The sequence below is a fragment of the Giraffa tippelskirchi genome, chromosome 10 (assembly GCF_054371585.1).
Source record: "Giraffa tippelskirchi isolate mGirTip1 chromosome 10, T2T-mGirTip1v1.2.pri, whole genome shotgun sequence".
In the NCBI taxonomy this organism is placed as follows: domain Eukaryota; kingdom Metazoa; phylum Chordata; class Mammalia; order Artiodactyla; family Giraffidae; genus Giraffa; species Giraffa tippelskirchi.
The window spans coordinates 78,830,902-78,857,915 of NC_137284.1; the positions used below are offsets into that span (position 1 = coordinate 78,830,902).

A 27,014-nucleotide genomic window follows, 5' to 3' on the forward strand; every position below is an offset into this window, starting at 1 on the left:
CTACTGTTTGAGCATCTCTGAAGGGAGCATTTCCTGTCATTTATAAACTCGAAGTCTGCCAATTAAGTACTGCATGAGCCAGCTGCTATAGGCAGGAACTAGAGACTTTTTGTCTGCTGGAAGAACCAGCTTTTTGGCTCCACTGGAAACATCAACCTGGCAGGTTCCAGGAAGAAGAGTACATTTTAGGGGGAGAGATGGTCAAAGTTCTGGAACAGAACAGAGACAAGGAATTTATCCAAAGACGAGATGCGTCAAATTCTACTTCATGTTACAAAGCAGAAGTGAGAAAACATGAGCAGAAAAATGAAACAATTCTAAAAGAGGAAGCAGTGTATAAAAATAGTCAGTTTTTGAACCATTTAGTCATCAATATCTACTCCTTGCCAGGCAACGTATCAAGTAAAAACAGAGATTTGCTACTAACCTAAGGCATCGCGGATAAAGAGACTATCTTTGTGAGTAACCTGACTTCTCCGTGAGAACGTCTACAGAACAGTAATGGAGGAGTGCTGTCAAGTGCTGAGAGCAAACACCTACCGACGTTTAATTCTCTAACCCAGTTTTTAAATACAGGCACACCCCAGAGACACTGCAGCTTCAGTGTCAGACCACGGCATTAGACGGAGTATCAGAATAAAGTGAATCGCACAAACTTTTTTGTTTCCTAGTGTATGGAAATTATGTTTCTACTACTCTGTTGCCTATTAAGTGTACAACAGCATTATGTCAAACTGCATACCTGATTAAAAATAATGCTGTTGGAAACATGGTACCAGTCAACTTACTCAGTGCAGGTTGCTGCAAACCTTTAATTTGTACGAAACAATTTCAAATTCTGTAAAAATTAAAACTGTTGGCAATAATAGTTCTTAGAGATAATTCATCTAGCTCAATTTCTTCACCGTGTGGATGAGAAAAGAAGCCTAGAGCAAAGAGGAGACTGATCTACAGTGACACAGAGATGGTGGGGCCCAGGGTCTCCCTCCAGGGTTCGCTTTCTTTCCACCCATCCCCTTTAGCACCAAGTTACAAACACATCAGCCACTTCACATCACTTTCAGCTGTGGTACAAAGCTTTGAGGGTGTGCGTGGTAAGTTGTTTCTGTCGTGTCCAATCCTGTGTGACACCACGCCAGACTCCTCTGTCCATGGGATTCCCCAGGCAAGAATACTGGGGTGGGTTTGCCATGCCCTCCTCCAAGGGACCTTCCCGACCCAGGGATCGAACCCGTGTTTTTTTAAGTCTTTTGCTTTGGCAGGCGGGTTCTTTACCACTAGTTCAACCTGGGAAGCCCCACAAAGCTTTAGAATCAAGTCTATTCACACTTGATATGAAATTCTGATACCTATCTTTAGATTAAGGAGCTTTGTTACATGGTTTCTAGGCCCAAAGATGTCTGAAGTGGCAGGTGAGCGGCAGGGGAAGATGCAAATGTCGCCAACAGCAATGGCAGAGACACACACACTACCAGACCAGGGCAAAAGCTAATAAGCACACCCAGCAGCCGGGTGGCTTCAAGGACAGGCAAAGGAAATTCGCATTCTTACAGGGATAAAATATGATCAATCTCATAACCCGTGTCCTTTGCAGAACTCCAGTGGCTTTTTATTCTACAAGTGCTCTAAGCACTAACAGAACAGAGCCCCCACCTTTTCCCTGAACACTTCCCTCAGTTTGGTGTAGCAGGTACCACTCACAACTTTATGTCACAAGGGAGTCAAACAGGAAGAAAGAGATAGAAAAACGAATTCAAGAAGGAAGATCCTAGAATGTTAATTTTATTTCACACGATTGTCTTCAATTATTGTTGATAATGCAACTGAACTGAGAACTTCTTTCAAAAAAAAATTCTTGTATACAGTGTCTGCTAGGCTGCATTTATTTTCATACTATCACTAGCCTCCTATTTCTAACCTCAGGGAAAATGCTACTCTTAAAAAGCAAATATAAAAATTACAATTTCTTAACGACATGATTATTTCTTAATGACACACCTGTTTACAAAACAAATAAAAGCTGTTTAATGTCTGCACACAAACACACATAACACAGATTTGTGGGCAAGACTATCTGAGCCTACCACCTAATAAAGTATAACATTCAAAATGGAAAATGTGTCTAGTTTTCACTGACCTTTCAGGTGAAGTTCAGGATGAAGGAAGCCTATTCAAAATCCTCTCCTTCAACATTTAAAAGTAAGAAACCTCTTTGCCCCTCCCCAGAGTCTCAAATTTTTCTTTTGCTATCTGAAAACGCATGTTGACAACCCTGCCACCCAAGAACTTCAAAAGAAATAACTCATGTATGTCTACAAAGAGAAGAAGGTCCTGTATGTCTACAAAGAGAAGGTCCTAGTGACAAGAACCAGAAAGCCTGTGCCAGATCCAAACTGACAAGTGGTCACACAGGGGTCAGGTTTCACCTTAAGATTTTCCCCAATTAGCATTTAATGTCACACCACTTGAGGGCAACAAAGTCTGACCATGTCCCTTGACATCAACCCCCTCAACCATAAGGAAAGACAGGGCACACTGTCTTACCTCAAACTGTGGGTAAGGAGGAGTCATAGCTGATGGGGGCCCTGAGGTGGGAGGTGGCATCCCAGACGTGGGTGGGAACAGACCCAGGGCGTTCAGATTTAATCCAGGAATTAGATGTGCTTGAAGCTGCAATGGTAAAAAAAGGTCCCTTCATTTTACAATTACAAGATCAAGTATAAGTGAGCATTTATATGTGATAATATCCAGATTGTGACCTCTTGTCAAGTAAAGAAAAAAATCATTTTGTGAGCTAAATTTTAAAACAAAGCAGATGTTCCATGTGATTATACTTCGGGTTACAGGTTATGTCTGTACATAATTCTTGCTATTTTAAACTCCAGGTGCTGTCTGCCTCCTCTTTGATCTGAAGGCACACTAGGTTTCTCAAAGCAGGGAACACAGCCTTCCTTGCCTTTACGAGCAGCTCTCAGTGCTCAGACATACATGTTATCTGTACGCTCTGGGCACACAGTAAAGAGAGACTGAGTATCTTACATGAATTGAAGAAGCAAGCAAACAAAATGTTCATTAAAAAGCAGAACAGATAACAAATATTAACAGACCTTTACTCCATGAAAATAGGGAGGCAGTCATGTGGGGCTAAAATGATTAGCATTTAAGGCACTTCTCACAATGGCAGTATCATTTTTACACTTTTCCTTCTTTCAGGTGTAACATTTCAGATGGCAGCCCCAACTGAGGAACTTTTTTTTTTTTCAATCATTTACTTGAAAATTCAAGATGGACTTTTGAAACGCTACATTTTCCATACCATTCCATCCATTATGGCATGTCAGCAATGCACTTTAATTGCCTTACCCGCACTACACAGATTTGTTTTGTCATTGGAGATTCTTTTATCACCAAGGTTTACAAGTAACCAGGTTTTAAATTTGTCTTCATAACAGTAGTTTTTTATATATGCACTGTATCTATTATACTCCTAATAAGCATGCAATGTAGGTAGTAGCCCCATTTTACAGATGAGGAAACTGGTGCTCAGAGAGACCAAGAAAGTCGTCCATGAGACTAAAGCTACAGCTAATAAATGGTTGAGCTAAGATTCAAACCAGTTCACACACTCCTGAAGCCCACATTCCTATAATATTATAATCTCCCTCAAATTCACACTGTATGGGAGAGATTAGCCTTTTTTAGGGAGGTATTAGCCTTACCTCACAGGTAAGGAAGCTAAGGCGCAAAGTTAACTAAAATCACAAAAGATGGCCAAGCCTGAGGTCCAAGTTTGTGTCTGCCCAACTATCCCAGGGCACTCACCCTGGTGCTCAAAGTCAATTAGAAACCACATCTAACAATGACTCCATTAAAGAAATCAATGGTAAGGCAATTGAAAACATCTTTGAACTGTTCATCAAAACAAAGATATTTCCTTCATATGAAAACTAACATTCATGGAAGCAATATCGTTTTCATAAGACTCCCTGATTTTCTTCATTATCTCTTCCTCAGCTTTGGCACATGTTTCCACGTTGCCTTTCACCGTAATGGTGCGCTCCGGATTGTACAGTGTCAGCTCCTGCAATCTGCAGATTGAAACAGAGAGGCAAGAAAAAGACTGGAAATTATAGGAGGGAGACAGTTAATAATAGTTCAACCACAGATGGCAATTCAAACCCAACTGTGGAGGCTGGCAATGTGTGAAAGTAGGTGGTCAGACATCATGAAAAATAAGTAAGCCCCAAAAGTTGTGAATACAAGAATTGTAAAGCTGCAGGAGAATAGAAAATACCGCCCCTCCCACCTTCTCTAAGTATCTCTGGGTGTACACAGTTCAATTAAGTCCATGTTTTGAAACAAATTATACTTCTTGACCACTTAAGGTGAGCTTTTTTCACAACTGAACAATGAAATGTAAAGAAAATGATCCAGAGGAATCTATACTTTTAGTGGAACCCAAGAACCGGATGAATATAACCTTTAATAAGTGCGTTTCTAGTCTGCACTGACCAATTTGGGGTGTAATTGGCCTTATCGTGCAACTGCATATTTTGGGTCACCAAGCAAGGGATAAGCAAGAAAATATTCCAAAATGGCACCCAGAATTCATATGTCTAAGCTTATTTTTGTTGCTAATTTTAGAATTTAGATTGACGTAGGCTTGAGGAAATAATACAAATCAATCCATTTTGACTGAATTTTAAAAATAGTCCCTCGATGACCATGTACACAACTAAAAAGCTAAGATGTAACAGCAATATTCAGCAACTCCCTGCTTGTCTCAGCTCCTGTAAAAGCTTCAAAATCCATTCAGATGACACTGAGACCATCTAAGTCTGAGCCATTCAACAGCCTTGAAGGGAAACCCATGGGAGGTACTTACCATGGAAACAAGACTCAGGACATGGATGGAAAGGATACAGAATATAGGGACAGTTTCCTTTCATATTCTTAGGGTTAAAACTCTCATTTTTACTAAGTGTCTCAAGCTAAACATGAGCCAGATGAATGGGATGTTATTCCTTAACTTCTTCCTGTACTTGTTAAAATATAAACATCTACACAATGAAGGTGCTTTGTCTCACACCCCATAAACAAGTGTATGTCTCCTCTTCGGGCTCAGTCCACTCTCCCCTGAAAAGCAATTTCTATGATAGTTTTTAAAATAGCTGCTTCCAGAATAGCCTGTATGATATATATATTTTTTTCCTCTTAAAACTTTCCTCTTTCTGAGCATAAAATTCAAGACAGGGTAGGATCCCTTGTTCTTTTTACTGTTTTGCAGTTTTTCCTTTCCCACCAAACAGGACTCTCCCACTTCCTTTCCACCCCCACTTCTACGAAAACTCCTTGCTCCATGAACATACTGCCCCAGTCTTTCTCTACTATTCTGCATTAGTTCATCAGTCTCTTTCCCCCTCAACTTTTTAGGGTGCCCTGAAGGAAATGAAAGTCACCCGCAGAAGAGAAAGGCCTTTCCACATAATTTCAGCGCCTTCATGGACTGTGGGCATGGGGACCAGCCTCCAAGACCCCCACTCCCCTGTGACCAACCCTCCCACACTGACTAAAGCGGACTTGTGTCAACAGTAGAAAAAAATGGTAGAGAGAGTGACTTTTGAGACCATGTTACAAAAGACACAGCTGCTTCTGTCTTGCCATCTCTTAGGTTGTTCACTGTGAGGGAAGAGAGCTGCTATGACCTGAAGATGCCCCCTAACAGCCCTGTGGAAGAGCTGAGCTGAGGTTGAGGACCTGAGGCCACATTCTAAGAGCAGCCATCAGCTTGGCAGCAACATCAAGAGACCCCCAAACCAGGACTACCCAGTCATGCTGTGCTCCTGAATTCCTGCTCTACAGAAATCAGGTGAGCAATAAATGTTTACCATTGTCTTTAGTAGCCACTGTTGGGATAATCTGTTATACAGCGATGGGTAATACGCAGGGTTATACATTCCAGCTTTCAGAGCAGATGCCAGAAAACCCCAGCAAGACTTCAGTGAGGAAATACACACGTCGAGTATTAGTGTGTCCTGCCTTTGTAGTGGGAACAGAGAACGCTTTCACCAAGAGTTAGAAACAGATAGCAGGCAGGAGAGAACTGGGTTTGAGAGTGAAGTATAAGCAGGGTGGTATAGGCCAGCTCCAAGAGTTGTAATCCGCTTAATATATAACCTATAGCTTGGAAATGGTATTTTTGAAAGTTTTCTAATTAAAAAGAAAGCAAGGTAGCACTTACGGAGATATTGTGATTTTAGTGTCAGTGTCCTGCTCAATTTTTTTAAGATTCCGTCCTTCCTTACCAATGAGACGTCCTACAAAATTATTATGGGCTAAAATCTTCAAAGGAATCTCTTCTGTGCTGTAAAGAAAAATAAAATAAAAAGGCCATCAAATCAGAGTAAGTATACCTATTCTAGGGTAAAAGGACAATATTCATTCATTAAACATTGACTTCCTTCCTACCGTATGGGAAGCATTCCGCCAGGTACACTGTAAAGCTTGCTGACCATTAGCCCACATTCTAGCAACGCATGAAGAGAGGGGGATGAAAAAACACTGACAAGTATTTGGTTAGGAGTTAATTTTTAAAAGTTTTCTTTTATTCATCTCAGGGAATGTTTTCCAATAATGGATTCTAGTTAGCTCTTTGAAAACACCTTACTCAAACCCATGTTCTGAAACCCCCGATACCAGAATACCACGTACAACATGAAACAGTATGGTTTTAGAATAATGTTTAAATCACCCCTGGAGATAAAATGCATGATTTATAGAGGGAAACAGAAGAAACCAACAGGGTTACACTGTGGAGGGAAGAGTATAAGAGCAAGAGAGGGGGCTTTCACTTTCCATTTTGTACCTTTCTGACTTTCCAAGTCATGTACATAGCTCTGTGTTAACATGTCACTGGGGTCATCTAAGTGGCGGGCTTTTTCTTCACTTTTCTCTATACTAAAAAGGAATTTTAATCTTATCATAAAGCAACATATAACACCTTCTAATTAAAATATATGTATTTCAAAGGTCCCTCCAAATTAAATGCCGGTCGTTAGGTCTCCAGGCTAGGAGCAGCATCTTACTTGGGACCCTCCTTTCAGCACACTGCCATGCTAGATGCTACAAGCAGCAGAAAACCCAGCCTCTGCTCGAGGTTGCCATGCACAAGAGATTTAGAGTTTCAACCTGAAACACCCAAATCAACATCCAGTTTCCCATGGCACAAGACTGGGGACTTCCCAGCTCTGTTCTCCCTGCTCCTGCAGGGTGGGCTGGCAGACACAGGCCGAGCTCCAACGAGCTCCAAGTACAGGAGTGAGGGTTTGGGGTTCCTGCTTTGCGTAAATCCCAGGGATGCTTCTTGGACCTTAGGTGAGCTTCCTATGACCCCAATCGCCTTCTTTTTACAGCTGGACTTTTCCCATTAATACCACTTGCAGCATAGCCAAACATGAATGAAAACGAAGTATTTAAAAGACTTATGCTCTATAACCACCAAAACAACAGTGCCAATCCTCTGTCACTCTTCGGGACAGCATATCCCTTTGTCTGCTGGCAATTCCTAAAAATTATGTCAAAGAATCCCCAAAATAAGACCGCATAAATATCAACCTCCCTACCGGTTAATCCCTTTTACTCACAATTTTATATCTTGAGCTTCTTTATGCATAATCTCCAGAATAGACTTACAAGCTGCAGAGGTGCCCTCAGGGGTAGAGAGGATAGTAATTGACTTCTCGGCGGCACCTGCATTCTCCTTCCGATGGACATCGATTCTTAGGGTGGGCACAAGGGGAGAGGCAAGCAAGAGCTGTAAGCATGTATGCACAACAGTCTGTCATCACCACCTATAAAGTCACAGCACTTCTGGGCAAAGAGTGGGTGACTCACTTTCCTCAAAAGCAAGTCTTGATAAGCTGTCACCATGGATGAGACCAATGTTAATTCCAAGAACATTCCTCTCTCTCTGCTTATGCAGGGGCATCTCTTTATTCTGCCCAAGCCGCACAGGTCAAACATCTCACATCCAAGAGTCTGGGTTCAAACAAAAGGCTTTCTTCCACTCATAAAATAAGGGAGACTGGAACACAAGCCAAGAGAACTGGAGCTGGAATCCCACAAGTCGGGGGGCTACTGACTCCACTCACACAGTGTGACCACCATCCATCACAGGTAGGGATTTCACTCCTCGGTTTCCTCTTGCCAGGTTCTTTCTACATTTTGCCTTCCCGATCAAGGAAAAGTCCACAACAAACAGTGATAGGAGTGGAACCCAAAGAGAGGGCGGCGGTTCTACATAAAAAAAAAAGCAAATGGCCACTAAACACACAATGATGTTCAATCTCACTGGTCCTTAAAACAAGGTGTCATTCTCTCCCATACCTGCACAGATGCAATTTAGTACTGGCAAGAGGATGGGTATCTGGGACACGCACACCTCTGGTGTGGTGCGGAGTACAGAACAATCTACTGAACTGCTTATTATCTTTTGACCCAAGAATTCTACTTCTTGTAATAACTCCTACAGACACAGTCTCATACGTGGACTAAGAGTGGTGTTTCTCACCTTCCGGCAATATTGGCATCTCGGGTCAGACTAGTTCTTTGGTGTGGAAGCCGACCTGTGCATTACAGGATGTTGAACAAAATCTCTGGCCTCTACCCAGTGGACACCGCCCCATCTAAGTGTGACAACCAAAACTGTCTCCAAACACTGTCAAATGTCTGCCGGGGGAAAACAGCACCATGGGTTGAAACCACTGGCGCAAGCATGTTCACCGTTGCACTATTTGTAATAGAAAATTGGAAATATCTTAGAAATACCAATCAGGAAGAAAGGGTTAAATAACATATCCGTATCACACAGCTGTTCATAAATGTGGTAAAATCACAGGTGCCAACAAAGAAAAAGGTCCTTGGTCTTATGTGAAAAAAAACAACAAAAAAACCCCACTACATACCATGATATGAATTCTCTTTTAAAGCTACATGTGTTAGTAGATACGAGGAACGAGTCTTATAAAGACACATTCCCAACTCAACAGTGGTCACCTTGGGGGTTAGATGGAGGTTAACTCTTTTACTTTAATGTACATACTTGTACACTTTGAATTAAATACAAAAACAAGTCTTCTGTTTAAAAAGAGAGATCATCAACTATCCAAAAAAGTGTGTTCAGGGAAAGTTATTTTAAGTTCCTCTGGCCACTCAAACACTAGATGGAAAGGCTATATAACTTGAGGTCACGAGAATGACCACTACATCCTGCTAATAAAACCAGGGCTTGGATTTCACTTTCCTAAATGCCTAATTGAAAACTGAAGATTTATCTCAGAATTAAAACCTATAGCTAAAAATAAGGGCAATGTAGAAGTGAAACAAATAAGGAATATCTAGAAATAACCAGTAACAAGAGTATCTTATACAACAGCTCTGATCTCCGGAACCATCTTTCCAGTTACTGGTTTCAATCTCCAATCACTCTAAGAATTGCTTCTCTTCTAGTAGGTGACGTGCTCATCTCCCTCCTTCCGGTTTATTTCCACCTGTTCACTGTGCTAAGGATTACTAAACTCTGATCCTCTGAGAGTAAGGAATGTTGCTTTACAGATTAGGGCAGCCCTGTGAGGCTATTCCAGAAGCAGAGGATCTGATAATGACTAGTTTCAATGGCAAGAGTGAATTAATTCTGCTGGCAGAGCTGCAAGTGAATCATTGAATACAACTATTGCTTCCCTTCCCTCTCCATCCTCCATCTTCCTGCTTAAATAAAACAAACAGTTTCATTTAAATCACAGAAGCTCTTTTCTCTGATAAGGAAATGAGCAGCTTTAAAAGGAACAACTTTCATCTGCCATGTGATGAGCAAGGGAAACGACTGAATAATTAAGTTTCTGCAGGTAATGGGGAATCAATGCAAGAGAGCAGCTCTTGAATTAGAGAATTAAAGAGAAGCTCCTGTATTAAAATGAGGCAAATCTGAGATGAAAACTGATTGGGCTATGGTTCAGTTGTCTTCCCTACCCTCTAACATTATGAAGTCAAGGCCACCGACTTTGCACAAAGGTAACCAGCACTCAGCACTGCTCCCACTCCCAGCTGTGGGAAGGCAGGGCCAGGCGTCACTCCTCAGGGGGAGTGAGTGTGTGACCACCAGTAGACATAGGTCATTTTGCTTCTACATCAGAAATGGGCCAGCCACCTGAAGGCTGGCATGGTGCCTGTGATCAACGTGGATAACCTCTTTGGAACAAACACAGCACCATAGTTGTACTTTCTGAAAAAGACTCTGGTTAACTCCTTGGACCACACAAAATAATTTTTCTCACTACATTTAAAAAGCAAAATGATCCACAGTCATCTCTGTAGCTGGCCCAAGGCCATCTCCCTACCCTTTTGTATAGAATGACTTGAGACGAGTGTACACACTGCCTCTTCTTCCTGGTACATCCACAGTTCTTCAGGAAATATGGTGGCAACTGTCCCAGAGATGTGCCTAGTAGCAATTTACAGAACTAAGGGCAAGGAAAGAGTTCATCATCAAGTTTCTTTGGGTCAAATTCTTCACATATAGCATAACAGGATGGTTACTTAAGCAAAACCACGAACATATATAATCACTGGAGCTCCAAAACTGAGACAGTGCCTTAGATATACTTTAACAGAATTAAACATAATTCACATGCAGTTATTTCACTCATTTAACAAAAATGAGAGCCATCAACATGCCCAGTGTTGAGACTACAGTGGTAAATAAAAACAAATAGCTCCTGCTTTCTACTCCTAAAAAGTTAGCCCCAGTATTTGATGGAGAATCTTCTAATTCCTCAAAATCTGCAAATTAAAACTATCAAACAACATCCTAAAGAAAGAACCATTCTAACTATATGGCTTAAACATAGGATAACTACAGATCATAAACTGAATTATTCTTCACTGAAGTAAAGCAAGACTGAAAAATTCTTCTGTGTTGGACCCAAAAAATTACTTCTAAAAGCAGAGGGCAGGCATCAGTGGAGGTCGGAGAGGAGATGGGGGAGCAGAGAACCACCTAGAAGCTGCCCTTTTGTTGGCCAGGGCCTCCCTCATCAGGAGTATCATTTGTGTTCCATTCATGTGTGAAAATCTAAACTTCTCTTTGAGATTAAGGTTTAGCCCCAGGTTTTTATAAAATGAACACTAAAGATATCAAATCACGAGGTTTTCCCAGATGCCCAAGTAGCATACGAGAAGGGATCATAACCATGCTCAGGAGGACATGAAGCAGCAAAGAACAGACTCTGTTATGAAGATGCAAACACCCACCACACCCCAGGAAATACTCACTTAGACTGGGTCTGTTTGGTGATATTCCGAATGGTGGCGCCTTCTTTTCCTATAATGGCTCCAACGAACTGGGTGGGAACCAGCAGGCGCAGAGGCAAGTCGCATGGCTTCTGCTTGGACACTGACCCTGGAGACCCCTGCCTCGAGGAGCCCCTCTGCCCAAACCCACGCCGGCCACGGGGCTGCTGTGAGGGGCTCTGCTGGGCCGCCATCTCATCGGGGATGTAGGCCACTCTCAGCGTGAAGTTCTCCAGCTGGAACCCATTCAGCTTGTCTAAAGCTCTGAAAGTCAACAAGGAGCAGGGGGTGGGAAGAGGAACCAGGCTGCGTAACAGCAATACCACCTCTTCCACTCAGGATTCCTGGCTCTAAAGCTCCTGAATAAAGCCACTGAACAGATAGCAAATCCAGAACACACCTAACACTCCCCGCTCACATTCCCTTTGAAGGACACATGGGGAAAACAGGTTTCCAAGGGAACATATTAGCCATTTACCAGTGGAAAAAAAAAAAAAATTTTGTCAAACTCTAACTAGGGAATTCCCTGGCAGTCCAGTGGTTAGGACTTGGTGCTCTCACTGCTAAGGTCTGTGTTCAATCCATTGGCGGGGAAGTAAGATCCCAGAAGATACACAGTGTGGCCACAAAAAACCCAAACAAACAAAAAACAACACTCTTGACTAAGCTATTCACCATGAAATCAGTAACAGCCTATGAGGACACCCACAGAACAAGAGGAGGGGGCTCTCCTTCTCTCGGCTAGTCTTTCCAAATCAGAATAGAAAAGATGTTACAATACACACCTCCCTTGCTTTGATGTCTTAAAAACAAATATTTAAAACACTTTCAGAATCAAAGGACAAAAATCTCTGAGCCACTCACTGGAGGAAGTAGAATTTAATACTCACGTTACTTACCACTATAAAATCACTCAATACCTATTATGAGCCTGTTCTTGAGGGAAAAAAGCAATCCATGACCTTGTGGAATTTATTATCTGATTTGAGTCAGGGAGACAAGGGTGGTGGTAAACCAAAGAAAACAACGAAAACTGTCTTCTCCCATCCATCCATCCATCCATGCACCCATTCATCTATTTCGAGAGGAGCTTTACCTTTTCTGTTTTTTTTTTTTTTTTCCATTTTAGAGCCTTGTTATGGAAAAGTATGGAAATTAAAAGATGCTTCCTTGCTCCTTGGAAGAAAAGCTATGACCAACCTAAATAGTATATTAAAAAGCAGAGACATTACTTTACCAACAAAGGTGCATCCAGTCAAAACTATGGTTTTTTCCAGTAGTCATGTAAGGATGTGAGAGTCAGACTATAAAGAAGGCTGAGTGCTGAAGAATTGATGCTTTTGAATTGTGGTGTTGGAGAAGACTCTTGAGAGTCCCTTGGACTGAAAGGAGATCAAACAAACCAGTCAATCCTAAAGGAAATCAATGCTGAATACTTATTGAAAGGACTGATGCTAAAGCTGAAACTCCAATACTTTGGCCACCTGATGTGGAGAGCTGACTCATTTGAAAAGACCATGGTGCTGGGAAAGATTGAGGGCAGGAGGAGAAGGGGACGACAGAGGATGAGATGGTTGGATGGCATCCCCAACTCGATGGACATGAGTTTGAGCAAGCTCCAGGTGTTGGTGATGGACAGGGAAGCCTGGCATGCTGTAGTCCATGGGGTCACAAAGAATTGGACACGACTGAGCGAGTGAACTGAATTACGGAAAAATACCCAATCTTAAGCAAACATCTCAATGAATTTTCACAGAGTGAGCATGCATCTCCAGATTCAGAGCTAGGACACCCCAGTGTCCCAGAAGCCCCGCCAGGACCTCCTTCCAGTGACTGCCCCTCCCTTCGGTTCCTCACACCATAGAGAGATTCTGCCTGTTTACACTTCTATGTAAATACCCATGTCTGGCATCTTTAACTTATCTTTTATAAGATAAGTATGTAAGATTCCTAAGTTTATAAGATAAATTGGTGTATTCTAGCTTACCTACATATTTTAAATGCGAAGAACTCAATAAAAGTTAACAGAAGATACTGCTATATAGACATCACCCTAATAATACACACTCCCAGTGCACAGCAAAATTAAAATTAAAAAAAAAAAAAAAAAAGGCCTCACACTTTCTCCAGGGCTACCCAGAATCTTTGCTCAGATGGTATTCCAGTGGGCCCTGAGTTCGACCCAGGCAAGGAGAGAAAAATAGGCATAAAATGCTCTCTGTCTAGTTGCTCAGAATGATCATTTGTGGTTCATATATTGCTTTATCTGGAGATCTTTCTGTTTCAACTTTAAGAGAGAGCCCCAGCACCAAAAAGGGTTAAGAAAACCATGAAACTGCGTGGCAGATGTAGAAAATCAGGCAAGACATACCAATGTTCTCAAGACTCAGAATTCTACCCTTTCTGCATGTCAGTGGCGTGTTCCATCACTGTCCTACAGTTCCATGCACACAAATTAACTCTTTAAAAGATCCCAGTCATACAGACTAACAAAGTATCAAGAAATTTCTGTCACCATTACCTCCAAGACCCTTCCCAGAGTAACTGTTAACTGTGGTAGCTTCTGCAAACAGACCAAAAGACCAGAGCCCAAGAGACACCTATCCCTGAAGGTTCTTTCCTTATGTTCACACAGGTGTGAAAGTGTTCAGTACCTTCTTAAAAAAGTGTAACTGAGATCATGATATACATAAGTCTTGTGATCTGTTGTTTTTCCAAATACAATATATCTTGGGATATTTCCATGTGAGTTCTGTATCAGACGACATTCTTTTCCCGTGTATGTGTGTGTGTGTGACTGAATCACTTTGCTGTACAGCAGAAATTAACAAGACATTGTAAATCAACTTCAATTTTTTTAAAAAAGTAGCTTAAGATAGCATTCTTTTCATAAGCTTCACAGGTGATAGCAGACACACAGTAAAACTTGTTTTACCAATGCCCTGATAGAAGAACCTTCAGTTAACACATTTTTCCTGCCTTCTTCCCTCTCCTTTTTTCCTAAAGAATATGTGCATTAAGGGCCCTAAAGTATTTTGGCTATTTCTAAAGGAAGACAACAGCTAGAAATTTTTTAACATCGATGATGAACATTTACTACAGAAAGTTTGGAATTACAGAGGTTTCAACAAATTAGATAAAGCTTTTCAGAACCCAAGAGAAACCTATCCCTGAAGGTTTTTTCAGAGACATGAGAGCCCAATGTGATGAAGGGCTCAACTCAACCTGGGACATAAAAGGCAACAGGTCACGGTAACATCCTTCCCCACTCAAAAACTAAGCACTTCAGTAAAGAGTAAGTGACTGTGCAATTAAGTCAGTAATGTTACTTTAAATTCTTGCCTGGAGAATTCCATGGACAAAGGAGCTTGGCGGGCTACAGTCCATGTTACTAAAAAGTTAATTAGCTTCTTTCCTGATTAAGAGACATATACAGACAGACAGACGTCCTTCTCCATGGAAATAAACATATAAGTCACCAGATGCTTCTGTGTATCCAAATAGAGTCATGTGTGTCCCGAGAAACAGCTCTCAACTTGGAATAAACTATAACTATAACTAAACTATAACTTCCCAACTTTACTGTACTGCTTGAAGAAGATTTCTGTGAGGGGAAAAGAGAAGAGGACAGGTGGCACAGTGCTCCAGGACCCAATGCTGTCTGGGTCCCAGAGACTCCAAACTCAGGTTGTTCCCGTCAGAGAGCAGACAGCATGCCCTGTGTATACCCCACTGCTAGCTGCCAGGGCTCCTGACCCCTCACCACATGGCACTCCACACCTGGACACAGCTGAAGGTACAGGAGTGAATAAACTGCCAGCAATGACTGTCTCATGACTGAAGACTGTACATTTATGAATTTTAAGTCTACCACTATAACCTCTCTATGCTACGTTATCTAGTGGTCTGCTGAGTTCAGGGGAAAACATTCTAGTATTTTCACCAACCTTATTGTACATGCAAGATGCATGATCAAAAATTGTCATCTAATTATTCAAAACATGCATTCAGTTCAGCAGAACTCAAGGATGTTTATCCCACATGTGTATTACTTAGAACGCTGTTTCCCATCATTACTTGATTGCTCTGCTATGATTTTGAGTCAAACATAAGATGGTGAGTAGTATTTTTTGTTTTGCTTCATTTTGGCTGCACTGGGTTCGAAGCTGTGCCTCTTGCATTGGAGGCGCAGAGTCCCAACCACTGGATCACCGGGAAATTCCCACCCATGAGCAGTTTTGCTGGCTGGTAGCACTTAATCGCATTGCTATGTTTATTGGGGTAGATCACAGGGTAGGACTGAAAGGGCCTTGCAAGAAAGAATAAGTAGTTTATCTCAAGGATGAGAGAGTAAGAAGAACTGAGTCTCAGAGAAGTTAAATGTATCCAATGGTACACACATACAGAGCTGAGTAGTGAAAGAGAGACCAGAATTCTAAGCCAGCTTGAACAGTAAGTAGACAAGGAACCTCAGAAAGGTCGTTTTGTGATTTGGCATCAGCCTCCTCACCTGAGAAACTATAAACGACCAGATTTATGGTCTTTCAACTCTATAAATTCCATGTCTAAAATCTTTTCCTTATTCCTAGATATCACTGCTGGGTATCATGTAGGTCCTAACAAAATTAGGCTTAGCCGTCATTGAAAAATCACATCATTCCATTTTCTCCTTGTACCAAGAGTAAAAGGTTGAGACATACAATTCAGCAATAATTACCAAAAGCCTGATAATACCACTGCAGGGAGGCATCTTAAGGAAACAATGAAAGACTTCATTACCAAACTAGTTCTAACGGCAAAAAACTGCAAACAACCTAGATGCTGACCAGAGGACTAGCTACATAGACTGTGGCAGGGATGACACACCAGAGAGATATTACTAACAGTATAAATACACCTAATGGAAAGACAACCCGCACAATTCTATAGAATCTTTGGCATTTTAAAAGTTGTAATGATGACCTATATGGGAAAAAAATCTAAAGACTGGATATATGTATATGCGTAACTGATTCCCTGGTAGCTACCTGGCTTGTAGCTACCAGCTACTAACTCAACTGGTAAAGAATCTGCCTGCAATGTAGGAGACACCAGTTCAATTCCTGGCTTGGGAAGATCCACTGGAGAAGGGATAGGCTACCCACTCCAGTATTGTTGGGCTTCCCTGGTGGCTCAGCTGGTAAAGAAGATGCCTGCAACACCAGAGACCTGGATTAGATCCCTGGGATGGGAAGATTCCCTGGAGAAAGGAACGGCTACCCACTCCAGTATTCTGGCCTGGAGAAGTCCATGGACTATAAAGTCCATGCAGATGTAGAGTCAGACGTGACTGAGAGACTTTCACTCACTCACTCATAACTGATTAATTTTGCTGTATAGCAACTAACACAATATCATAAATCAACTATACTCCAATAAAAATCAATTGTAAATAATAAATAGTAAGTTGTAATGCATGAGACAAAGTCTACTGAACTTGATGTCAAATTTCACAGTGGTTATCTCTGAATGGCAAAAAAGGCAAAAAATTTCTTTGTCTTACACCTGATCTATTGTTCCTTTTTCTAGAATAAATCTTCCATTTACATAATTTTCAAAGTTTAAGGGTCAACATCCTCCCCTTAGCCATCAGCCAAGTTGTTTCTAACACTTCTGTGTGTACCTTATACAAATCTTCAGGCTGATATAAAAAGATCTGCAATAATAGCTTTAATATATAAACTATATTTCTATTCCCCAACAAAAAAATACACACCAGAAATAAGAAACCCTGGACAACAAAGGGCCTACTGTATAACACAGGGAACTATATTCAATGTCCTGGGATAAACCATAATGGAAAATACAAAAAAGAATGTGTGTGTGTGTATACATACACACACACATATATATACATGCTAAGTCACTTCAGTCGTGTCCAACTCTTTGCGACCCCATGGACTGTAGCCCACCAGGTTCCTCTGTCCATGTGATTTCCCAGGCAAGAATACTGGAGTGGGTTGCCATTCTCTTCTCCAGGGGATCTTCCAGGCCCAGGGATCAAACCCACATCCCCTGCAGCTCCTGCATAGTAGGTGGATTCTTTATCACTGAGCCACTGCAGATAACTCAGTGCATTATATATAATACACACATACATATGTATGCAGAACTGAATCACTTTGCTGTACAGAAAAAATTAACATAGCATTGTTCAATTTTAAAAAATAAAATGCCAAATTTATCTTTAGAAAAACCTTAGGATCATCAAAAAAGCAAGCGAGTTCCAGAAAAACATCTACTTCTGCTATACTGACTATGCCAAAGCCTTTGACTGTGTGGACCACAACAAACTCTGGAAAATTCTTAAAGAGATGGGAATATCACCTGACCTGCCTCTTGAGAAACCTGTATGCAGGTCAGGAAGCAAGTTAGAACTGGACATGGAACAACAGACTGGTTCCAAATAGGGAAAAGAGTACATCAAGGCTGTATATTGTCACCGTGCTTATTTAACTTATATGCAGAGTACATCATGAGAAACATTGGGCCGGAGGAAGCACAAGCTGGAATCAAGATTGCCGGGAGAAATATCAATAACCTCAGATATGCAGATGACACCACCCTTATGGCAGAAAGTGAAGAAGAACTAAAGAGCCTCTTGATGAAAGTGAAAGAGGAGAGTGAAAAAGTTGGCTTAAAGCTCAACATTCAGAAAACTAAGATCATGGCATCCGGTCCCATCACTTCATGGCAAATAGATGGGGAAACAGTGGCTGATTTTATTTTTCTGGGCTTCAAATAGATGGGGAAAGAGTGACAGACTTTATTTTGGGGGCTCCAAAATCACTGAGATCCTCGTGACTACAGCCATGAAATTAAAAGACGCTTACTCCTTGGAAGAAAAGTTATGACCAATCTAGATAGCATATTAAAAAGCAGAGACATTATTTTGCCAACAAAGGTCCGTCTGTCTAGTCAAAGCTACAGTTTTTCCAGTAGTCATGTATGGATGTGAGAGTTGGACTATAAAGAAAGCTGTGTGTCGAGGAACTGATGCTTTTAAACTGTGGTGTTGGAAAAGACTCTTGAGAGTCCCTTGGAAAAGACTCTTGAGAGTCCCTTGGACTGCAAGGAGATCCAACCAGTCCATCCTACAGGAAATCAGTCCTGAATATTCATTGGAAGGACTGATGCTGAAGCTGAAACTCTAATACTTTGGCCACCTGATGCGAAGAACTGGCTTATCTGAAAAAACTCTGATGCTGCGAAAGATTGATGGCAGGAGAAGAAGGGGATGACAGAGGATGAGAGGGTTGGATGGTATTACTGACTCAATGGACATGAGTTTGAGTAAACTCCAGGAGTGGGTGATGGACTGGGAGGCCTGGCATGCTGCAGTCCATGGGTCACAAAGAGCTGGACACGACTGAGTGACTGGACTGAACTAGATAATAAACAGCCTTAAATACAAAAAGAAAAGAAATAGGAACTCTAAAATAAAAAAAGAACTAAATATGTAGAAATTCTGAAGCATTATTTCTTTGTCACCCATGACAAATCTTCCAATGAATTGGTGTCTTTGTTATCTGAGCATCCCCAGAAGATGGAAGGAATAGGTTATCCATGAGATCCAAGTCTGTCTTGCTTCCAGGAACAAGAAACACTAAATACATATTCCTGATTTAAATATATTTTCATTATTTTTACTCATTTATTATTCTAAGAAATTAGTAATTTGAGGCTTGTGGTTAAAACAAATATATGTATTTCCTAGTACTATTAGCACTGTTAACTTTTTATTTTTTTCTTAGCCACAAGGTGGCAGGAATTTCCATGTAAAATTCTGTCTTAAGAGATATAGCCTTATTGAGGAATCCTCTTAAAAGTGTCATCCATTACCAAAAAAACAAAAATGTGTCATTCATAGAGCTTTAAGTAAAAAGAGGCTTTTGAACTAGGTCTCTAACTCCTGAGGGTTATAATAACTCCAATTATTATCTGAAATGAAGTATCCTGTACAGTAACAGGGCATTCTCAACAGCAGTGAAAAATGCTGGGAAAATGTTTAATAGCTATTGACTTACTACCTTCATATCTCACAGACAGGATTATATTAAGGAACATTAACTTGAGCAGAGTCACAGCTAGGGAAGTGTCACAGGGAGTCCATTCCATGGAACCAGACTCTGGAAATGAACCCTCTCAGTCTCCACACTCTACTCACACCTGCACAAGTGCACCCCAGTTAGAGAGACGCCTATGTTAACACACGCTAAGGAAAAAGAAAAGAAGTCAACAGAGAATGTCAACTCAGCCCTTATCACCTAGAGAAGTACGCTTTGGATGGCTGCCATGGGAAAGGCAGGAAGAAATCATGCCAGCTTAGCTTAGGCAGCAGACAGTCTTGGTGGAGCTCAGAGAACAGGCTCGCTGGGTTCAGCAGACAAGTCCTGAATGGACCAGCCTTCCCCCGCGCAAGCCACGTCTAGCTGCTCTATCGGTGCCCAGAACCAAAGGGTTGAACCAGAATTTTTATTTACTGGGTGCCAGGCCATTTGATAAGACCACTGTCTATAAATATGGGCATATATGCACAACTATATTCGTTTCTTGTCAGCCCTCATTTTGTAGCTGAGAAAACTGAAGCTAAGAGAAGTTAAGGTTACAGTCAGAGCTGCCTGACTTCAGAGTCCATGCTTTCTCCACTTTATCAAATGCCTCTCAAATACAATTAATTCTCCTTTAAAAATGACAGTGCACTTCATATCTTAAAAAAAAAAAAACCTTACTAGAAAACTAATAGCTTTCATAACACTGTCCACAAAACTGATTTGTCCATTCTGTTAACTTCCTATGAATACTCATTGTCTAATTCTCTTTGATCTTTGAAATTCTTGAGGTGGAGAAAACCCAGGATTCTTAGAAGGAAAATTCAACTTGGACAAGAATTAAATCAAGTAATCCCTCTCCAAATATTCTTCCAGCACCAGGGGGCACACCCTTGAGGACAGAAACTTTGCCTTTATTCATTGGCAACCTTTGGTCAATAGTTGACACTCAATAAATGTTAATGGACTGACTACTAGAATGAAGGACATGATGACTTTCCCTCCTTGAAATGCCCAACTGATTTGTTTAGATGCTATAGTTGCCTAAACCACAAACTCCTAACAGTCTTTTCCTCCCTCCATGTGATCCACAGGACCCTGACAATCTCTAACAATCATTACAAAGTAGTTTTAGAATTAAAATGCCTCCACACTTGCTAGGCGTGTTTTCTGCCTCGATGAGCAGTCTACCCTGTGCCTGTACTCCTAATGCTTCGGAATTTCTTTTAAGGGGGGTAGGGGTGCTAAATGTCAACCTGTCCCCATTCAACTTCCCTTTAAATCTCTTCAAAGCCATGTACAGCTATGTAGGAATTCTCCAACAGACAGTCTCCCATATAGCTAAATAACTGTTACACTAAGCATTTCCCTCTTTACCAAGCTAGCCTCACATAATAAGAGACTGGCCTCTGACAATCCTCAAATATCCTTGGGTCTATCATGTCATCCCTTATTTTCCATCTACCAGAGAGCTGGCTCTGTCAAGTATTTAGTAGAGCTCTTTGTAAAAACTGCATCATGTAAATGAATGGGGCACCTGTGTTCTCACTGTGCACTTTTACCCTCACTCTACTTCAGCTATAAAATGTGAAATTTTCCTACTGTTCCTCTCATATCATGATTATCAGAATCAAGTTTGTGAGACATCAGTTTATTTTACAACTCATACTACAATTCTATGTCTTCATATAAACTGTTGAGGTTTCCCAGGTGGTTCAGTGGTAAAAAAATTTGCTTGCCAATGCAGGAGACTCCAGAGACACAGGTTCAATCCCTGGGTCGGGAAGATCCCCTAGAGGAGGAAATGGCTTCCCACTCCAGTATTCTTGCCTGAAAAATCCCATGGATAGAGGAGCCTGGTGTGCTACAGTCCAAGGGGTCGCAAAGAGCTGGACATGACTGAGCGACTAAGCATATAAACTGTTAACATTTATTTTAAATAAATGAAAGATACAAAGAGAAGGAAAATTTGACTTTTTTAAAATCTATTAAGAGTCTCTACAGACATGGAGGTCAGACTTGTGGTTGCTAAGGGTAGGGAGAGGGATGGACCAGGAATTTGGGGTTGGTAGATGCAAACTATTACATTTAGAATGGGTAAATAAGGTTCTCCTGTTTGGCACAGGGAACTATATTCAATCTCCTCAGATAAATCATAATGGAAAAGAATATTGAAAAAGGAATGTATATAAGTGTAAAACTGAGTCACTCTGCTATAAAGCAGAGTTAGCACAACACTAACTATATATATGTACTCACTAGCGCAACACTAATCAACTATACTTCAATTTAAAAAAATTTTTAAATATACATCAAGAGTCTCACATTAAAGCATTAAAAGTTAATCTTGAGTCTGGCTTCTGAGAAAAATGTGAAATTAACATGATTAGATACTACTTTTTACTCACTTGACAGGCCAGGTTTGATAAAGCCCTGTGTTAGGGAAAATTAAGGAGAAATGGACACTCTTACAGTGCTAGGGGGAAATTTAAACTCATTCAAGATCTAGAAAGGATAAATCATCAATATCCAACAAAAAAGGCACATCCTTCTTGACTTAGCAAATTTACTTCTAAGAATTTAACCTATGACTGTACTTATACACTTGCAAAATGACTGCAAGAGGGATTCACTACATCTTTGTTCACCACTGCAAGAGACCTAAAAATCTAATTTGAGATTAAGACATTCCACATCTATACAACCAAATTCTATGCAACTATAAGAGATATGTTATTATACGTATAAAACCCTCAAATGCTATGGTATCATCTATGTTAAAAAGGAGGAAGAATACACAGATGTACTAGTCTTCTATATGGTCACCTCCGAGGAAGCAAAGTAAAGTAGTCAGGGAACAACACTGGAAGGAAGATTTGCAGTATACACATCTAGACTTTAAAAATTCTGAACCATGTAAATATTACCTACTTCTAAAAACAAAAGTTCCCCTTGTGTTATGCAAATTTCCATCTCTTTCCCCAGCCCTATCTTCCTTCTCATCGTCCCTCCATGGGTGAGTACTGCCTTTGGTAACCTAGCTCTGTTGCCACTCTTGCTGCTGGTTTTGCCCTTCCCCTCCAGGGCTCAGGGTCAGTCAGTATGGCCCTTGCTCCCCCACAGAGAGGACAGTCTGGCTCCGCCTGGACACTCAGCACGACTGGGCACCCCGTGTGCCATCCCTCCACGTTTGTGTTCTGAGCAGACCAGTCAAAAGCAGTATTTGTGGGAACCTCATTTCTTCTCTCCAGTGGTCAATCAGTTTGTTAGATTATTCCCAAGCCTACAGAATTATCTTTTCCTAGGGAAAATTTTTTGATCTGTGAAATGTTGCCTGTCTGTTGCATTGGAATATTTTTTTTCCCACCAAATTACATTAGTCCCATGCCTACATACTTCTAAATGACATTTGGTAATCATTAGAAAAATAAGTGAACAGGTAAACTTAACATTTAACACTGGTGTTGGTTTAACACATGATCAACTTACCAGCTTGGGGTAAAACAGCAACAACGTATGTATCATACAAATAATAAGGGGGAAAAAGGTCTTTTAATATAATTTGGCAATGATACCCAGGTGCAGAAGATTTTGCAAACAGGATATAATTCAGCATCATATTATAACTATTACTGGCATTAACATTATATTGAAAATATAATAAAACTTTAACCAATGTAAATTCTTATTAGACATTCAAACTTAACAAGATTTGCAAGGTCAAACTTTGCCAAATAAAGTTGTCTGCTACCCACTAGCCCAAAATAAAAGTACTATATTTAACCTTGTTATTACATAGAGATTAGAAGTTTCAAACTGCTTACTGTCTGGCTTGCTCCTTATTGGAATACGTTACATTGACGACGGCAGTTTCTGAGTCAGTGTTCACTACAGGAAGAAAAAAAAGAAGGAAAAGAAGTTAGTTTTCTTTCTACTTTCTTCCTTTTACAAATTTGAAAGCAATTGAGAAGACATGTACCTTGCTCACAGCTCTCCACCACTCCATACTGGACTAGTAAACTATCCAGCACCTATCAGGAGGGGGAGACAAAATTACAAGTTTTCAGTTTCCTGTGTTATTAGCAAGGGCAGGAGAAGGTTTTTAAGTAACTGTGATGGAAATGAGCCCCCCAAAATTAACTGGGGTTTGGGACTACAGAAGTGAGAGAAGGGCCCCAGAGAGAGCATCTGGTGGGTTTTCACTCCTGCCTCTCCAGAGGTCCTTGACTTGAAGCTGATCTAACCAAGACGTATGGATGTGAGAGTTGACCATAAAGGAGGCTGAGCATTGAAAACTTGATGCTTTTGAATTCTGGTTGCTGAAGGAGACTCTTGAGAGTCCCTTGGACTGCAAGGAGACCCAACCAGTCAATCCTAATGGAAATCAACCCTGAATATTCACTGAAAGGACTGATGGTGAAGCTGAAGCTTCGATACTTTGGCTACCTGATGTGAAGAGCCAACTCACTGGAAAAGACCCTGATGCTGGGAAAGATTGAAGGCAAAAGGAGAAGGGGATGACCGAGGATGAGATGGTTGGATAGCATCACTGAGTCAATGCACATGAGTCTGGGCAAACTCCAGGAGACAGTGAAGGACAAGGAAGCCTGGTGTGCTGAGGTTCATGGGGTTGCACAGAGTCAGACACGACTTGGCAACTGAACAACAACAAAAGGCACAGAAAGCAAGTGTTCAGAACTACAGCCGCTTGTTCTGAGGCTGGAGAACAAAGATGCGTGTATTTCTCATACACACACCACCAACACACAGTCACTTTCTCCTTGCAGAGGAGAAGGGCCCAAGTTAAGGCTTATCTCTTAAGATTTTCCTTTTTAAAAAACTTCTTTTTACAGCTTAAAGGATGTATCAGAACAGACTACTCTCAAGGCACGCTAGCAAAATGAAGCTTTCCTGCCTAGAGTCTTGAACTAATCTAAGTAGTTTATCAATTCCTGAACAGTAGAAAATATAAAAAGAAGTGCATCTATGCTAAGAGTCTTCTAAGCCTAGAATGGGTTGGAAAAAAGTACAACAGGAAACTGTCTTTCCTGTAGCTGCATTATTACACATGGATGGTAATGTAACAAAAGGCTGTTAAAACAATAACTAAATTTTATCATACTATAAACTGCAGGCATACACCTCACCAGTATAAACCAAATTCAACTATCTTTTGCTCCTAAGAACTGTAACAAGTTTTTCTTGAAAAGTAAAACAAACTAAGCTTCTATTAGTTTATAGTGAAGCACTTACTCATCAATTTTATTGCAAAATTTGAAGGACAGCCCTTGAAAATGTTTTCTGGTCCCCCAGGACACAGTAAACCATCAAGAAACACACTGAATAAGTTTTAACGGCAATTTCCTACTAAACTTTAAGCAATTTCTTCTAAAGGAATGTTTATCTTATACGGTACATTTCAGGCTTTTATTCTGTCTGCTGAGTGCAGATTGAAATCTACAGCAAGGTTTGTGTGGAGATGAACTTTTAACTGTTTTTCCATTTTAAATAAGGTTAACCCCTATTTGTGAATGGAGCTGTTAGTATTTTCATAGGTAAACTCTGACATGGTGAATTTCCTGTGGGTGAGGTTTAGAAGCACAATGATCATTGTCTCAAATTACAGCTACTGTTTAAATCATAAAGCTTCGTTTTTTTGTTTTTAACTCAAAGCACTTAACTGACTACCTAAAATTTCATTTGTCTGTCTCAGTCACTAGAAAGCATGCTCAGTGTGAATAGGAAATCTTTTTGTTCATTGTATTATCCCCAGTACCTAAAAAAGACATTCAAATAGTGCATAAATGAAGTGACTAGTTCTCAGGAGGAAATACTAGTATAACTTAACAGGAACAGTATTCTGTATAACAGTGTTTACTTCTTCTAGAGATAAATTTGCTGTGCATGTAATGCTGAATGAGACATAATTTTTAATAAGGGCCAAAAAACAGGAAAGCTTCCATAATGCCATGAAATAGGTAATACACAACATGTAGTGCCTTAAACGGAGAAGGCAATGGCACCCCACTCCAGTACTCTTGCCTGGAAAATCCCATGGACGGAGAAGCCTGGTAGGCTGCAGTCCATGGGGTCACTAAGAGTCGGACACGACTGAGCGACTTCACTTTCACTTTTCCCTTTCATGCACTGGAGAAGGAAATGGCAACCCACTCCAGTATTCTTGCCTGGAGAATCACAGGGACGGCGGAGCCTGGTGGGCTGCCGACTATGGGGTCGCACAGAGTCGGACACGATTGAAGCGACTTAGCAGCAGCAGCAGTGCCTTAAAAAAAACTTTAAACAGAAATCTACTTATATTTTTTAAACTAAAAAATATTTTAATACCAATAAGTGGTTTTCTGTGTCACTTAACAGAATTTGTAAAAAGTATTTAACTCATTCCAATTTAAGTAATTAAAACAGCAGGAAAGATATCTGCCATTTAAAATTCAGCTTTTAAATGAAAGTTACTCTAGTAGTAGAGCTTTAAGGCAACTTGGATATCTTGAGGGGCAGGGGTACTGAGGCGGCTAGAGATGGTGGAGGAAGCATCTAGAAAATAGGGGGTAAAGAAAAATAAATGACCCAATCAAAAAATAGGCCAAAGAACTAAACAGACATTTCTCCAAAGAAGACATACAGATGGCTAACAAACACATGAAAAGATGCTCAACATCACTCATTATTAGAGAAATGCAAATCAAAACCACAATGAGGTACCATTTCACGCCTGTCAGAATGGCTGCTATCCAAAAGTCTACAAGCAATAAATGCTGGAGACGGTGTGGAGAAAAGGGAACCCTCTTACACTGTTGGTGGGAATGCAAACTAGTACAGCCACTATGGAGAACAGTGTGGAGAGTCCTTAAAAAACTGGGAATAGAACTGCCATATGACCCAGCAATCCCACTGCTGGGCATACACACAGAGGAAACCAGAATCAAAAGAGACGCGTGTACCCCAATGTTCATCGCAGCACTGTTTACAATAGCCAGGACATGGAAGCAACCTAGATGCCCATCAGCAGACGAATGGATAAGGAAGCTGTGGTACATATACACAATGGAATATTACTCAGCCATTAAAAAAAAATACATTTGAATCGGTTCTATTGGGATGGATGAAACCGGAGCCCATTATACAGAGTGAAGTAAGCCAGAAAGAAAAACACCAATACAGTATACTAATACATATATATGGAATTTGAAAGATGGTAATGATAACCCTATATGCGAGACAGAATAAGAGACACAGATGCATAGAACAGTCTTATGGACTCTGAGGGAGAAGGTGAGGGTGGGACATTCTGGGAGAATAGCATTGAAACATGTATATTATCATATGTGAAACAGAACACCATTCCAGGTTCGATGCATGAGACAAATGCTCAGGGCTGGGGCAATGGGATGACCCAAAGGGTTGGGGAGGGAGGTGGGAGGGGGGTTCAGGATGGAGAACACATGTAAACCCATGGCTGATTCATGTCAATGTATGGCAAAAACCACTACAATATTGTAAAGTAATTAGCCCCCAACTAAAATAAATAAATTTATTAAAAAAAAAAAAGAAAATAGGAGG

The 27,014-nt window shown here is 40.8% G+C and overlaps 1 protein-coding gene across 6 annotated transcripts in view; it reads right to left on the reverse strand.

The window, feature by feature from the left end:
* IGF2BP3 (insulin like growth factor 2 mRNA binding protein 3) overlaps positions 1-27,014 on the reverse strand; it is a 147,072-nt gene that overhangs the window by 15,342 nt on the left and 104,716 nt on the right. For 5 of the 6 annotated variants that reach the window (XM_081536448.1, XM_081536447.1, XM_081536450.1 and 2 more), the window contains exons 5-11: positions 23,416-23,467; positions 23,261-23,324; positions 11,329-11,610; positions 7,644-7,778; positions 6,242-6,364; positions 3,953-4,088; positions 2,545-2,670 (exon numbers count right to left, since the gene is read on the reverse strand). In XM_081536448.1, the coding sequence (XP_081392574.1) occupies positions 2,545-2,670; positions 3,953-4,088; positions 6,242-6,364; positions 7,644-7,778; positions 11,329-11,610; positions 23,261-23,324; positions 23,416-23,467 (918 nt within the window). The remainder of the gene's footprint in view (positions 1-2,544; positions 2,671-3,952; positions 4,089-6,241; positions 6,365-7,643; positions 7,779-11,328; positions 11,611-23,260; positions 23,325-23,415; positions 23,468-27,014) is intronic. The other variant, XM_081536451.1, reaches the window with a different exon arrangement.